The following is a 16,385-nucleotide window of genomic DNA, read 5'->3' on the forward strand; positions in this document are numbered from 1 at the left end:
TCTCCTTTTTTCATTTGGTGTATATTGTTCTACAGTACAATATCATTATAATATGACCCACTCTTCATTCCTGCATATAACTGAGAAAAATAATAAATGTATTGCTGTGGTTCAAAACAGTAATTATATAGTAGAAGGCAAGATACTTGTCTTGTATCTGTCTGAATTAACCAAAATATAACTTCAGTGGATTTGTATTTCACACTATCTGGCTTTTGCTGATAATTTTATTTGCAAACTAGGGAACCACTATAGCAGCACCCACTTAAATTAGTGGCCTCTTTACAGTGTAGTTTCTAAATTGAATTTTGGTTCTGTTTTTTGAAGAGGCTGCAACAAAGCATACACAGGACTTCAAACAACTAAAAACTGAAAAGAAAAGGCTTGAAAAGGAGCTAAAAAAAGCACAAGTAAGGCTTTCCTTGTCTTTGTGTGAAACTTCTTTTAGTGTTTTTGGGGGAAAGATAGAAGCTATTAGTGTAATAGATGCTGAAATTGTAAAATTACATTTTTTGGGGGATATTGAATAACTAAACATCAGCAATTCACCATAAGAGAGAAATTTTCCAGCTTCAGAAATGTTGATATAGATTTCATGCTCTTTAGGACCTGATGCTCTAAGAAATATGTATGGCATAAAAATTCTGTACTTCTTAATTTTAACAGGTAAAACTTGATGGTGTAATTAAAGAGAAGTGCAGAAAATGTAAGTGCTTACCTTTGAATGCCTTCAAATTTGTATGTGGTATTGTTCCATTTGAATATTTTCTTTCCAACTCTCCTCTTTTTAATAGTTAAACATGCAGAAACTCAGAGTTCAAGTGAAGATCTTGCAACAGATATAGACAAAGGTAAGACTTTTTGCAAGTCCATTCTCTGTGTGGAAACAATTGTTATGAATTTATTGCAGTTCTTCTGGAGTTGCAATTTTGGAAACAGGATACTGCCAAAGTGCTATAAGAGGCAGATGTGGTTGATACAAATAGGTTACACTGGTGAAGGCCAATCTAATAGATTACGATTTTCAGTTTTTCAGTAAGGAAAACTCTTGATTTATAAAAATGACTAGTCTACCCTGTGCATATGTGAAATCAGCTGATGTGCAATTATAAAACAAAAATGCAAACACTGAAAAAAATACTAATAATCCCTCTGAAGCTTACTAAAATCATAAAGCACCAAATAGGAGAGTAATCTTGTAAAATTTCTGAGACTTGGAAAATCAAATGGAAATACTGGAGGTATAGCTGTATCTTACTGACTTTTTTTTGCTCTAGTGATCTAAAATCTATGCTACAAATTACCTGAATGTAACTCTAATGGAGCAAACCTCTTGAAAACTTCCTCTTAATTATTAAGACCAAACTTTATGCAAATTCATTTTTTGTATTTTTTGCAGTCTTTTAAAGTGCTGGTACTGCTTTTGAACTGTTTAGGTATGCTGAAGGCTGTTCTGAGGCAAAAGAACTTCACTGTTCTATTTCTTGCTTTGCAATAGGTTTGTTGCAGAAATTAAATTTTTTTGAAAAAGCCACACCTTGTCAGTTTGTGTGTGTTGGCATATTTTTTACTTTTGGATTGTACTGAATTGGTACCAAATTTAATCCTTTGATTTTTAAATAATGGCAAAATAGGAAAATTAATATCTGAGCATTAATTTGAGCTTCAAATAGCAACAAGGATTTATTAGTAATGAGTAAATGGTAGTGTTGTTATTAGCTGTTTAGCAAAATTTGGTAGGTTTTCCTTGTATATGCTGACTGTTTTTTAATATGTCTCTTCATAAAATAATAGCAGTTTGCCATGGCCTTTGACTTACAGAATTTGCACAAAAACAGTCTCAGTTCCTGATTGTTGGATTTATGATACTTTTGGCATAGGTAGATATGGTGCTTATGTATTTTACTGAGGTTTTGAGTTTTTCTTCCCTCTCCACCTCTCTTCTGTCTCTGAAACTAGGTTGTTTGACATCACCTAGCAGTGGTGCTGTTAGAAGTGTAGACTGTCTCCTAGTGTTGTGGCCTGATAATTAATTCAGATACATAGTGTTATTTCATGATAAAACTAAGATTAATTATTACTGAGTGAGCATAAATGTGATACACATCTTCATAGAAGATTTTCTCCCAGGTTCATGTAACTTGATTTGTTTTACAGAGCTGTTTAATTTCGCTAATGCTACATTTGAATATGTTTTACCTTTTACTTTGTGGGCTGTTACAACCTTTTGCAGTACTCCCTATAAAAAGGTAAAGGTGTAAAGCATTCTCCAGCTGTTCCTTTAGTCTGCTCTGGTGATATGGGCAGTACAGGATCTATTCCCTAAATGGCATCTAACATTTCTCTTCACTGAAACTTGTGCCTTGTTTTAATTTTTTTGTGGGTATTTTGTATTTTGTTGTAGGCATGTCTGTGTTCTGAGTAAAATAAACACAAATTCTTAGTTCAATTTTACCAATTTATTTAAAATAAATAGATATATTTATTTATTTTAACAGGAAGAGTGAAGCTCTTATTAGAAGAACTCTGGATGTGCATTGACAGTGCAACAGGAAAAAGAGAGAATGAGAAAAATGATCCTGTCTTAGGTACAATGGCATGCAAAGTCTTGAAATTTTCTTGATGCTCTCTCTTTTTCTGACCAAAAGGCAATGTTGGTATTTTTTTTCAGTTTCTGTTTGGGATAAGGAATGGTCTAACAAAAGAAGACTAACTGTTACAGAAAGTAGGTTCCAGTTGGGTAGTGACTGTGTAACACTCTTTTGAAAGACTTAAATACTTTCCTTGATGTTTGTCTGGTCAATTACATGTGTGATTAGAATCTGAGTTATCTGAAAATAATTCAAATATTATTTTGAATGGGTAAGTAAACTTGAACCGTCTTCTGATAAAAAGCTATTGTAATTTTCTGTTGCAATCAAGAAATGAAATTCTTTTACTGTTTGTAAGTAGTCAAAACTCATCACATGTTTAAAACATTATTATTATATCATTATCAACTCTGTAGTGTATAATGTGAATGATGGTGCATATGGGCTCTTTTTAGTCTGAAACAAATATGTGGTAAAATAGTTGAATTATAAGTTTAAGAAGCTGTTACCTCCATTTTCTTCTTTGTAATGTGATATTGAGATAATGATAAAAATAATCTGAGTAGTTATCCATGTGCATATTCACAGCAAACCTTAACTGCTTTAACTTTACATAGCAGATATTTTCTTTTTGCACTCAAGAGTAATAGATGCCTTGAAACTGCATTAATTTCTGTGTTGCATATCTGGAATATTTTTATTAAGCTTTATTATTTTTTTCAGTTTCTCTACTACTTTGATTTTTCTGTAACTAAAGGTGTAGAGATACTGCCTGGGATAGGTACCCAGCAGCATTAAGAGCTTTGAAGATAAACTTTTGAAAGACCCTGTTAAGTCTAAAAATTTGCTACTAGTGATGAATCTGCCTTCAAATGTGTTCCAATGGAATCCACTTAAGAGGTGCCAAAATATAAGGACCAGCTCATAAACCTGTTAGTCAGCCTTACTTCCATGAGTTTAATGCAGCAAATACATGGCTCAGCTCTAAAACTGAGCTAGACACTTGTGCCCTGCAATTCTGAATTTAAAGTCTTGATCGAGGGTCAATCAAGTGACAAGAACAAGCACAAGAAACTGAAGAGTTTAAAATATATGTGATTTTAGGGGTATCAGGTTCCAGAGTAATCCTTTTGTTATCCACCAAAAGAGGAACTTTAGATTCCAGAAATTGTGGCCCATCTTTCCTCTTCATGTCTTCTCAAGGAAACGACAATACTTTCATAGAAGGAAGTAATTATCTCTAACAGTCTCTTCTAGCCAGTCCTTTTTTCTGCCCACTTCAGTGTGGAGAAAATTCTAAGCTTACACCATGCTTTTGTGGGAATGGTTAGATTTCATAGAAACACATCTTTAGTCCTGTTACTGGTTTGTTTTTTTCCCTCTTCAAGCCTAGAACAGCCATCTTGTTATTCAGCCTGTTATGAAACTGGCCTTTACTTTGAATTCATAATAACAAAGTGCTTATGTTTACAGGTGCAATCTTCTAGGAAAAAAGGGATCTTAATGACTTTGCCATGATTTCTGGTCCCATATTATAATAGTTTCAACTTAAAGAGCAGATCAGCTTGATGGTAGTATCTTTTCCAGAGAATGTCAGTTCATCTGTTGCCTGGATCTAGCCTTTCAGAAGTGTACTTCTTATAACAGATTTCTTAGTATATTCAAATGTGCAGTAAAATACCCAAAGCTTTGCATTATGGATCAGTGTCTTTTCTGTTCTGCTACGGTTGATACTGCTTTGAATGGTTTTCTTGAAGAATGTGTTCATATATGAAAATTGGAAGACTCATGAGGCTTTCCAAATGTGCTGTTATGAAAGCCTGACAGGATAATGGAGGTTTGCCAAACTTAATTTAAAGCATTTGGTAGTACTGTTACAAATCTACCAGTAATAAAGTTGACAATACCTGTATCTGACCATCAGACCTTGAGCCATAATCTACGGTTAATAAGACATTGATAGTATTTTAGTATTTGGAAAATTTTATCTCATATACTTGGGACATAAAATCACCTACATTGTGAATAAACATTTAATGAAGCATTTGAAGAATCTTGCAGCTGGGTGCTGAATATTTTGGTAAGTTGGATTCTCTAACATGCTCTGTTCATATGCTATAGTGAGATGAACTGAAGGAACATGGTAAATACCATGGCTCCTCCCTGTGTGGGAGGAACCAAGCTTCTTCAGGAGGTATTCTGTAACTGGGTTCTGAGCTAAATTTGGCTTACTATGGAGCTATACCCATCTTACCTGCTCATCTTCTTTTTGGGGATACAGGATAGGGGAGAAGCTGCATGTAGATCTTAAATTCAGAGATGGAAAGGAGTGCACTTGAGTTGTTTGCTTTAATATCCGATAATAGGAGATAAACACAGTGGTATTATATGTAAAACACAAAGATGAGACTGAATCCCCAGGGATATGTGTGTTTTATGGTCTTGAGATTAAAGTCCATAGCAAATGAGTGTTTTTAGAAGCAGACCTCTTTTCTGTCTTGAAAAACATATGAAAATCTCTCAAGGTAACACCTATATAACAATGTAGCATTGCATATTTAGTTTTGGGTATGCAGTTCACCATAGTTCTTTGTTTCATATAGTGGAATATGTGGATTTGCTGTCTCAGAAAACAGAATATTGTCTGTAGCTTCAAAGAATATTTAGTGTATGAAGCATCCTGAAATTCACATTGTTGGAAACAGGTTGAAAAATTCTGCTTCAATGTCAGGGCATTAAAAAATTTCTGTGAAGGAATTTTTTTCTCAGAGAAACACCACTGTTCTTGAGAAGGGTGCAGTTGCTACTGCCAGGCATCTGCAATCACTGTGCTGATAAGGTTTTGCTGTAAATCTGATGAGATTCTATGGCTAGATTATTTATTTTTATAAAATACCGCATCTTAATCTGGTCCTTCTTGAGAGGAAAAAACCACAAGACTTGTTTCAAAAAGTTGCTTTGTTGCTTGGAGTGAGGAGAGGACAACTTGCAACGGTGAATTGCCTTGCAATGTGCCCAATCAAGAGTAAAGTTTTGAGTTGTAAAATCCAGGTTTTTTAGTACCAAGGCAATCAATTTTAGCATTGGATCACTTATTTCATCTCTGCTTCTTTCTCCACTTGGCACGAAGAAGGTATTTCAAGTAGTACGTGATTACTCTGATTTGAAAATACCATCAAAATCTATCTTAATCTTCTCTCAGAAGTGAGAGAAGGCAGCAGTGTAAGGGTTTGAAGCTACATGAGCTAGATTCCAGGTTGTGGATTTTAGGAGAAAACTTTATCATTTCACTGATCCACATAATGAACAAGAGTGCAATTCCCTGGATAGAGTAAAATATGTCTGCGAAATACAATCTTTGAGAGGATCCTTCCTGGGATCAATAGGGAGATGGGCTCAATATTAATAAGGCTTTTCCTGGACCTGAGGTTCAGGCCAAGGTGTCAAAGAGTTGACACTTTGAATGAAAATACTTACTTATGTTGAATCTTTAAAAATTGCTATGACAACTCTTCCTGTAGATAACTGGGTAACTATAAGAAAGGTATCTCATTCCCAGAGAAATGCAGTTATCATTGACTGCGTTGGAAAGGGATGAATAGAGAAGTTTGGAGAATCTCTTAGTTATTCAGAAATTATGTCTTTGATCCATTGTTCAGGGGAAACGTTTAAATATTGTATCAATATTCTTGGACTTGATGTAGGTGCATGACTGATTTTGAGATTATAGAAAGGATGTAAAGTTCCTAATAAGTCAGTAGTATTGTGTAATTCACTGTGAAAAGTAAACTTCCTAATTGTCTAAATGGCATCCTTACAGGGGCAAAATCTGTAACTGTGTTGCTGCCCGCTTCAGTGCAGGGTAAATTCTGCGCTTTTAAATAGTTGGCACAAAACAACATGAAAAAATCTAAGAGACAACCAACTTCTGAATTTTCCTTATTTTCTTTGTTTCTGCTTCTCAAAGAGCTCCTTTTGCCTTGGATTGGAACTCAAATTGTAAAAAGAATGTAGGTTTGTCCTGAGAAAATTTAGAACATCCTGAAGCTCTACGTGACTGTGGCTTGTAAATGGTTTTATAAAACAATGTATTGTCGTAATACTTATAAGATGTGAAGGAAATGGCAGAGCTTTCTTATCTTTGGTGAAAATGATATGCTAGGGCCCTTCAGGTTGAACAGTTTCTCCCTCCTTCTGGTGTCCAGTAATTGAGATTTTTTCATGGAGTTGCTACATGAAGTGACTGACATGGATCTTTGAAATAGGGTTATTGATAAATTTTTCTAATTTACTCCTTTAGTGGTGTTGATGTATCAGAATGTGCTTAAAAGTTTTTGATCACTGAGGAGGCTATTTTGACCTATCAAGTTAAATTAATATTTTTAAATATGATACTACCATTGATGTTGCTTTGGGAATATCTGTGCAAGTTCTAGTAGTGGATTGACACAGACAGCAGTAATGAAGCACAATTTTTTTTTCCCCCCAACAGAATGCAAGTTGTGCCAGTTAAATTAGTACATCCTATACTCAAAACCATTTTATGCATGTGCTGTTCTTTCTACTGTGGGATGGTGTTGTGACTTGCCTTTGAGGCAGGGCAACCAGATTTGTTACTAAAGGATCCCTTGGGGTGGATTAAAGTAGAAAGCTGCTAAATAATTGATATAACAACAAATTTTATTAGAACTGCTTTGAAACTATAAATGGAAAACACTGTAATGGATTGGAAAGGGGTATATAGCTATTCTGAAGTGTGTGATCACCCCAAAGAGGAAAACTGGAAAGAAAAAATATAGAGGAGAAAAGACAAAGGTAACCATGACCTGTGGCTCCAGTGATGTGTGGGTGATTGTGGTCTGTGGTTGTGATAGACAGTAGGAGTCCGTCAGAGGTGGAGGCCCGCATAGGCATCAAAATTTGGGGTTTTTATAACCCTCATCTTTCCAGTAAACACCCCAATACCTCCTCCAGGAGGAGTTCTGGACACATACAATCTTCTTTCTTGAAGATCATGGAAGTCCGGCAGTGTCAAGCAGGGGTGTGAGAGTGTGTGTTCAGGGACTGGACAAAGTTTCTGAACAAAGGTTCTGAGTAAACTTTCAGAGTTTTGCAGCTTATGGTGCATGAGAGACACTGTCATAAAAAACTCCTTTTCCTGCCTCTGCAGTTAAATTGTTTAACAGCAGTTTCTCCTCTAAATCTAAACTAGCTTTTTTAAGGCAAAATTTAGTCACAAAATTTAAGTAGTTCACTGCAGATGTACTCATGTGTACACAGAATAGGCTTGATGTCTTGCTTCAATACTGCTGATTTGGTGTCCAGTTGTGTTTGTGAATACTATAAACAACATCACACATACAATGTCATATAAGAATTGCAAATATTATAGAGTAGATTTGAGTTCCATATGACACACTAGGGTTTGGGAATTTTTGATTTCTACTGTCTTATTGGAGGTAATATTTTCGTTTTATAAAAACATAGAATTTAAATTTCAGGAAACTGGGCCATCTTTTCCCTTTTTGAAGTATTTAGCATAATTATAATAAATTTAAATTATTTAGACTTTCCTGGATGAATGTGTTTTGTCTGCATAATAAATGAGTTACTGTGTGATAGTAAAAACTGTGATTTGAAAAGTAACAAAACAAAAGTACAATGCAAAGAATCACACAGAGCATTTGGACATGCTTTCTTGTTGTTAGAGTAACTGTAAAACTGTACAGTTGACATCTTGGAAGGGTCATCAGCTGCTCAGTATCTTTATCTTAGTTGTTCCAACAACTTTGTGCATAGGATATGTTGTGGTGCTTTTTCTTACTAAGGGTTCAGAACTGACTAAATAATACTATTAAAGCAAAATCTTGTGTGTTTAGACTCAATATTTAAATTTAAAGAACAAACCATTTAAGAGTATATGCATATTAAAACATAAAATAGAAATGTAGCTAAGTGCTTCCTTGTTGTATTTATAGCAGGATATGATTGTAACTTGCTTGGAAGTACAGCTGCTGGCTCAAACCTGCAGGTTGCTTTAAGCTGAGAATTACAGCCTGGGTAGGGAATGTCTGTGCATGGTTGTCCTGCTTTTCATGACTGAGTTACTGGACAAAGACCAAGATAAAACATATGGACCTTCAATCCTGCCAAAAATGATCCTTCCTGATAAGAAAAATTGGGATTGTTTTAATGATCAAGTCAGACAGTATGGGGAAGAGCTCTTTGCACACACATATGCCTTTTTCATTAAAAAATATTTGTGAATAACAACATCACATCTCTATAAGGAAGACATTTCTGAAAGTGACTAAGATCTTCCATGGAAATGTCATTTGAAAATATCGTATTACATTTTTATTACTATTATATATTATCTCTGTAAACAAAAATGGGAGGGCAAAAATTCTTAACAGTATTTTTCTGTTTTAGACACTGTACAAATCCACCAAAAGACCAAGAAGTGTGATGGCAAAACACTATCTTGGTGTTCTTCAGGGGAAAGTGCTGTAAAGCAAAATTCTATAACAGCAATGATAATTCAAACAAGTACCGAGCCTTTTGGAAATGATTGTGCTGTGAACAGGACTGCTGAAGAACAACTGCACAGTGGTGAGGATAAAAATGTAGATGTGATAAAACAGACAGGCAGGGAGCACAGCACTTCAGGCTTCTCCACTCAGGAGCGGAGCGACCCAGGTGGAAATGTGATGGATATATTGAATTGGGCCAGACCTCTTCCTGCTCTACTTTCTCCAGTACAGCTTTCACCACTGACTACAAAGGTGAGTTTCAGGATGCATCTGACTTGGCACTTAACTTGGTCTTAAAATTACTAAAGAAATAAAGATTTTATATTCCTGAGATTTTTTTTAATCAGTATTATTTACTCTGAAAAGTGTACTGAAAAGGTCTCTGTGTGCTTGGATCCATATGGATACTTCTTTAACCTTGTAGCATACTGTCTGTGGAAGGGAGCAAAAACATAATCTTCAGAAGTGTATGTATCATGATTTAAACCCAGTCAAAAACAAAGTGCCATGCAGCTGCTAGCTGACTTCCCCACCAGCAGGTTGCTGGGGAGAATCGGAAGAGTAAAAGTGAGGAAACATGTAGGTTGAGATAAAGACAGTTTAATAGGAAAAGCTGTGCATGCAAGTAAAGCAGAACAAGGAATTCATTCACTCTTTCACATGAGCAGGCAGGTCAACAGGGCTCCATCATGCATAATGGTGACTTCAGAAGATAAATATCATCAGTCCAAATGTCCCACCCTTCCTTCTTTCCCTCTCTATGTGCTCAGCATGGTTTCATAGTGGTATGGTATGTCTGTTGGGGTCAGCTGTCCAAACTGTCTCCTCCCAACTTCCCGTGCAACCCCCAGCATTCTCACCATGTGGCAGTAGGAGAAGCAGAAAAGCCCTTGATGCTGTGCAAGAACCACTCAGCAATAATGAAAACATTTCTATATTAACATCATTTTCAGCACAAATCCAAAAAATACCCCCCTTTCTGTGAAGAAAATTAACTATCCTAGCCAAAACCATTATACAGTCACCTATGTCTCAAATTTCTGTCATAATTTTCCAGTGGTGCAGACTTAAATCCCAGTTTGTGTTCAATATAAACCTGGCTTTCATAGCAAAATTCCGGAACTTGAAAGTTAAATGCTGCTCAAATGCTCTTTTCCAGTAATTTTAGAATGCAAGTAGGTAGATAAAGAAGTCTCCTAGTTTTTAGAGAGGTACTTTCATTCACTATGAAGAGCAGTGATGGAGAGGGTTGTCATTTTGTTGACTGGCCTTAATCTCTCAAACCCATTGCATGTCAGGGCCTTAAGTGTACTTGTTTAGAAAAGCAGGTCCTAAAACTGATACTAGGGTTTGGATTATTAACTTTGCTTTTTTTAATTGAAGGATATGTTGTTGGGAGAAGTCACAGGTTCCAGTGATGAAGAAGATGATTGCAGTACTTCTGCAGTAGAGGATATTTCACAAGAAGACAAAGTTCAGCCTCCAAGTTGTTACGTAATCTGCCCTGGTGATGAGTGTAACAGACAGTGCAAATCATGTGAGCATGGTTTTGACAAAGAAATCTCACTTAATCTCAGTTGGAATGAAAAGAATATTTGTATCAGTCCTGAGATGTCAAGCAAGGAGGGAGATGCTGAAAGAAAGCAAGCTGAAGGTGCTACTCTAATGACAAACATGGTAACTAACAAAAATTGTTTGGAGGAGATTTCTGGGGATGTGGAAACTGAGAACAGAGAACTAACTGGAGCAACAGCGCACAAATCACAAGACATGGAAGAACAGAAAGGAGATGGTGAGGACATGGACAGTGAAGAGGGAGATTCTTCAGTCGATTTTATGTTACAAAGTTTCAAACCTCAGAATCAGATAGAAAAATGTAGTGTGGTAGAGCAAACAGAGGAGAATGTAACCTTAAGTAGAGCTGTTGATAATGAGGGTACACATGAAAAATGTGGTGAATTAGTGAATGCAGAGAGAGATAAATTAGTAGCACAGAGAGAAACTTCCAGAGAAGCATCTGTTCCGCAGAGTGTTACTCATTTGCTATCTAAGCAATGTATTGTGCTTCAAAGAGAAGATGCTGAGGAAAAATCTGATGTGTTGATAGAAAATGAAGTGATTGAAAATAAATCAAAAAATGTAGACATATTAACTAATATGGCTGAAGCTATTGAGATCTCTGCACACTCTCAGTGCTCTGAAATAAAACATGACAGTGAAGAGATTCTGGAGAAACAACATACACAAACAAAAGACAAAGTGAACAGAGAATGTGAACCAGAGACTGTTAAAGTCTCTAGGCATTACTTACCTGTATCTGCTACTGAAGGAATCAGAACTTTGTCAGTCTTTCCAAATGATGAACAGCTCAAAATTGAAGATATTAATATAACCAGACCTCCAACTCCTGAACTAACTATGAAATTTAACAGAGGAAATGTTCTAGAAATACCTGAATTGTCAGAGCTACTCCATAGTGCAGAAAATGTCAAACTAGTAGATATAAAGGAGGTGGTAGGTTTACAAAGCAAACAATATCACGAGGAAGATGGTAGTAATTTATCTCAAAGGAAGTCAAACTTAGAAAATATACTTGCACTACCAAAGACAGCATGCATTATTGGTGCAGAAAGCAGTGTAGCTAAGTGTGAATCCTCTGTGTTAGATTTTACAGAAGTGAAAGGTGAAATAAAACAATATGAAAACTTATGTGACAAATTAGAATGTGGGCAGTCCAAATCTCAAAACTTTAGACTGTTTGAATCTCTAGAGACTGAAGTCAGAGTTAATCCAGAAGATTGTGGAGGGCAAAGCAGTGAGTTGTTAGCAAGAGGGGATACAATTGAATCTGTCTTAATAGAAAGTAATCTTATTTCTCAGGAACAGTTTGCAAAACCTCTGACTCAGCTCTTGATATCTGAAAATATCAAATGTGATGAAATAGAAGGAAAATTAAATAAACAAAGCAAGGAATTTGTGATTGAGCCTTGCTCCAGTTCACTGAAGCAGGAAAAGAATGTTATGAAGAAAAATAATACTTCAGAGATGATTTGCCAGCCTACTTCAGAAATAGAATATAGATGTGGCTTGGCTTTTTCTACTCAAAAGGACTTGGAGAAATGCTGTATAAATAATGAGGAAACCAATTCTCCTGTGCAAGTGGGAATTGGCTTGGAATCCACAAGATCTCCTGATCTAAATTTCAGTCTTCAGAAAGTTGTTGCTTTCCTTGAAACTAACTTAGCAGGAAAGGCTGCTTTTTCCTATACTTGGAAAAACAAGGGACATACAAATTCCATTATGAGTAGTACATTTAACTGTTCTTCAGATAACTTAGAAGAGAGTGCTGAGATTCTGACTACTGAAAAAGTCAACATGGGCAAAGAACTGGGCTGCCCTGAGAGAGAATGCGTACATAAAAATGAAGAGAAAACTTCAGATAAGGAGCAGCCGGTAGATAAAGAACCTCAGGCATCTCTTAAATCACAGATCATATATGCAAACCCTTATAAGAATGCTTTTCTCCTCCAAAAGTTTGATTGTCAAGAATCAGGATGCAGGACTTCTGCATGGAAGGTTAGAACAGATCCTTCTAGAACTAATTCACTAAGAGGTGGGGGAGAAAGTAAAGAACTGAATGGTTTCGTGTGTTCTGGGAGAAATGCCATAATAAAGTGTAAAAGTGATTTTGATATGCCAGAGCAAAGCAATGACTCTGAAGAGAAAGACTGTTCTATACAAAAAGTTAAGTATGTGAAGTGTTCTGAATGCATTCCAATGTTTAGAAAGAAACTGAGATCTTCCAGCAGAATTGCACTGGATGCTCTGGAAACTGGTGCAATTGTTGATGCTGATTACCAAGTGTGTGAGCTTCATTCAATGAGGCACCCAGGAAATACTTTCACAGTTAGTCACCTAAAAGCAGACACTGTTGTGGATATGAATACACACTGTGAACCAAAAAACTCTGGAGATACTGCAAATGAGTGGTCAAGTGTGACTGGGGAGGGTTATCCTGAAGACTCAGCCTCTTGGAAAACCGAATGTATATTAGTAAACTCTGAACATACTAAGAGTGCTCATGAACTCGTGGAGTCTAACACAGCTGGATGCATCAGTCACAGTGAGGAAAGTCTATTAAAATCTGGAACATCAAAAGAAAGCCCTGTGATGCCAAATGCTTCAAAAAATAGGTTGCCACTATGCAAGATGTTAAGCAGATTCTCAGAAAATTGCAAGCTGACTGTAAAAACCAGTAAATTAAATGCAAGAATGTTATCACTTGGCAATTTCTTAGAAGAAAATGATTCTGCAAAACTTCAGTCAAATGGGAAACAAGGTTTATTACACAGTGTTGATATGGGGGTCTCAGTGTTTGAAGAATATAGTAATAATAATCAAACTTACGCTGCTTGCAATACAGGAGAAAGCAGCACTGATGTTATCATAGATAGTGGTACAAAAAAAATTTTACTCAATTATCTTCCAAATCCAACCCTCTCTGATGTAAGGTGCAGTTGTCAAACAGTTGGTCAGCTTTCTGAACCACAAAAGACAGTATTTGAGAAGTTACATATGATGGAATCAAAGTCTTGTGCTCTCAAGAAGAGCAATAAGTGGAAGTGTAAAGAGCAAGAACCATCTGAAACCTTGACTGTTTCTGCCAAGACAGCTGCTGAAGTAATGCATACCAAGCTATCAAAGAAACTGTTTCAAGGTAAAAGAAAAACAAGGACTCTAAAAGTTACTCAGCCAGTTCTTGCAAATGCTAATACTTCTGTGGCAAAAAAATGCTCATCTGAGATGATAAATAAAATCAGGGAAGAGATAGGTCCTCCTCTGCCCCCCTTGTTACTGCCTCTGATTGCTACTCCTCCAAAAACTGCCTGTACTGTGTCCCCGGTAATGTCTTCAACAGGTCAATTCTCTTTGCTTTCCCCTCTTGATGACCTGATATCTCCACTTTGCAAAACCCCTGTTCTTCCTCTCATGTCCCCATTAACAGATACCCGAGCAGTAAAATCTGCTATTTTATTTTCTCCTCCCTCACCCTCAGAAATGACAGTAGGTAGAAGGATTCTCTCCTCACCTTTGAAATTTTGTACTTCCATTCCCAAGCATGCACTTCCTGTTCCAGGAAGATTTCCTCTCTTTGCAGCAGTTAGTGCTGGTCCAAGCGCTCCTCAGGAGAACTCTGTGAAAATATTGGACACTATGTATCCAGAGCTGTCTGCAAGGGCAAGGACACTAAACATTCTGAAAGGCAATATTCAGCTTAATCGATGTCCTTTTTCAGACAGCCAAAGTTTGCCAGCACCTGTGTCTCAAGCAGGTGGATTCAAAACAATTGCATCTACATCAACTGCTTTTGTTAAAGCTGGAAGCAATTTGAAATCTGATAGTAGCAAAGATGAAGACAAAGATGTGCAAAATCAGCAATTGTTTTCAAATCATCTTGGAAAAAGGACACTATTGCAGGCATCTATGCCAAGAAGTGCCAAAAGACTGAGGCTGGACAGTGAACCGCCAAGGATGGAGCCCAGTGATATTACTGCTGTCAGAAATACCAAAAATACCATCTCTGAAATGCAGGAGGCTTTCTGTGGTAAAAGCTATGAAATCAATGATTCATCACAGCATTCCAGTTTAGAAGAATCACTCCCAGTAAAGAAGGACTTCCAGAAAGTTTCTTGGGCATTAAAGAAAGTTGCTGAATCCTGTTTTGACTTGTTACCAGTTATCAAAGGTCATGTGTATGTTGGTAATATCTCAAAGATTCCAGTAATGAGAGATGAAGAGAGAGAAGTTGTCTATGAATTTGGTATAAAAAACAAGGTAAGCAGCATAATTTTAAATTTTATTGTTTAATTATCACTTCTGTGCAGATAGAGTGTAAGTTTGTAGTATTTGAATTCTCAATTGTTGTGGCACTGTCCTGTGCCAAAGTGTAATCTTGAAAGGTTATTAGCAATCTAAATTTTTATAACGTAAGAAAATACAGAATTGCACAAGAAATTACTGTTCAGTGGTGTCCAAGATGCAAAACTACATTTATAAATACATATGATTTTCTGATGTATGCATAAACCACTTTATTTTTGCAGCATTTTTTGAAGTGGACAGTATTAACAGTTGTAGGAGTTTCTCCAAATTTACTCTATTTTTTAATTTAAAAATATAAACTTCAATGTATATACTGGTATATAATTCAGTTCTATGTTTACTATTCTACATCAGGTTATTAAATTTCATTTTATTGGAAAATTTTTCCCTTATTTTATTTCTCAGAACTTCCTTTGCATCAGTGCTGAAAAATTTTGCTTCAGTTGCCATCTTTCTCATAGATGTAGAATTAGAAGAGCAATTCACCAACTGATACATGGCAGCATTTTATCCTGTTACAGTCCTGGTACATAATTTAGTTCTCCTCAGAAGTTGCTACCGAGATCTCAGGTCTCTTTGTTGTCAAGTCTGGTAACTTCATAGAAGCAAGACTTGTAGCTTTATGTTTTCAGGTCCAGCCAGTAGCAAGCCCAGGTAGATACTCCTAGTAGAGAGACATGCACACAGTACACATCTACTCTTATTCTCTTGTCTGGTTAATCAGGTTGGAATCCTGGCAGAGGAAAATAAATTCATATATATACAGACAATATGGATTCCCCTAGCAGCTAACATTAGCCACTAAGTATATCCAGTAGGTGACTGGTATGCTTCTCACTTGTCTCATGCACTGACAAACGTAGAGACAAAGAAGTGTACACACATTCCTCCAGTAGCTGGTTTGGACTTGTGTCTGGGCCTCAGTCTTGTGGTCTTTCAGGTAGCTGGCTTAGACCTTCTGGTTCCTCCCAAAGCTAACACCCAGAATCCCTGTTGTCCACAGATACCCAGTCTAAACTGTGTACTCTCCCGTGCCTGGCTCCTAAACCTCTCATTCTACTCCCCACTTTCAGGTCTTCCTCTAAGCATCCCCTAATAAGTCATGCACACTCTGCACAATCTCAATATTCTTTTTCCTCGCATCTCATATTAAGTCCCATGTTACTATAGGCAGCAACATCTCCTCCCCATCTCCTGCAGTGTGTACAGTGATCTGGAGAAAGACTGCTGTTAACTAACGTAGTAGATCTCCCACCTGAACAATGGGCTGCTTGTCCTTCTGTGGCATCTTTGGAAGTAGCTAAGTCAGGGTGCTTACATTTGCTCTGATTAGGTTATTTGGGTTACTCTACCTGTCGTTATTCCTCTCTTCATTCTT

At 36.6% G+C, this 16,385-nt stretch overlaps 1 protein-coding gene across 2 annotated transcripts in view; it reads left to right on the top strand.

Moving 5' to 3' along the window:
- ICE1 (interactor of little elongation complex ELL subunit 1) overlaps window positions 1–16,385 on the top strand; it is a 35,099-nt gene that overhangs the window by 8,256 nt on the left and 10,458 nt on the right. The window contains exons 8-15 of one of the 2 annotated variants that reach the window (XM_064421505.1): window positions 328–410; window positions 667–706; window positions 795–851; window positions 2,499–2,588; window positions 2,672–2,725; window positions 4,717–4,785; window positions 9,024–9,376; window positions 10,508–14,959. In XM_064421505.1, the coding sequence (XP_064277575.1) occupies window positions 328–410; window positions 667–706; window positions 795–851; window positions 2,499–2,588; window positions 2,672–2,725; window positions 4,717–4,785; window positions 9,024–9,376; window positions 10,508–14,959 (5,198 nt within the window). The remainder of the gene's footprint in view (window positions 1–327; window positions 411–666; window positions 707–794; window positions 852–2,498; window positions 2,589–2,671; window positions 2,726–4,716; window positions 4,786–9,023; window positions 9,377–10,507; window positions 14,960–16,385) is intronic. The other variant, XM_064421494.1, reaches the window with a different exon arrangement.

The sequence above is a fragment of the Passer domesticus genome, chromosome 1 (assembly GCF_036417665.1).
Source record: "Passer domesticus isolate bPasDom1 chromosome 1, bPasDom1.hap1, whole genome shotgun sequence".
Lineage (NCBI taxonomy): Eukaryota > Metazoa > Chordata > Aves > Passeriformes > Passeridae > Passer > Passer domesticus.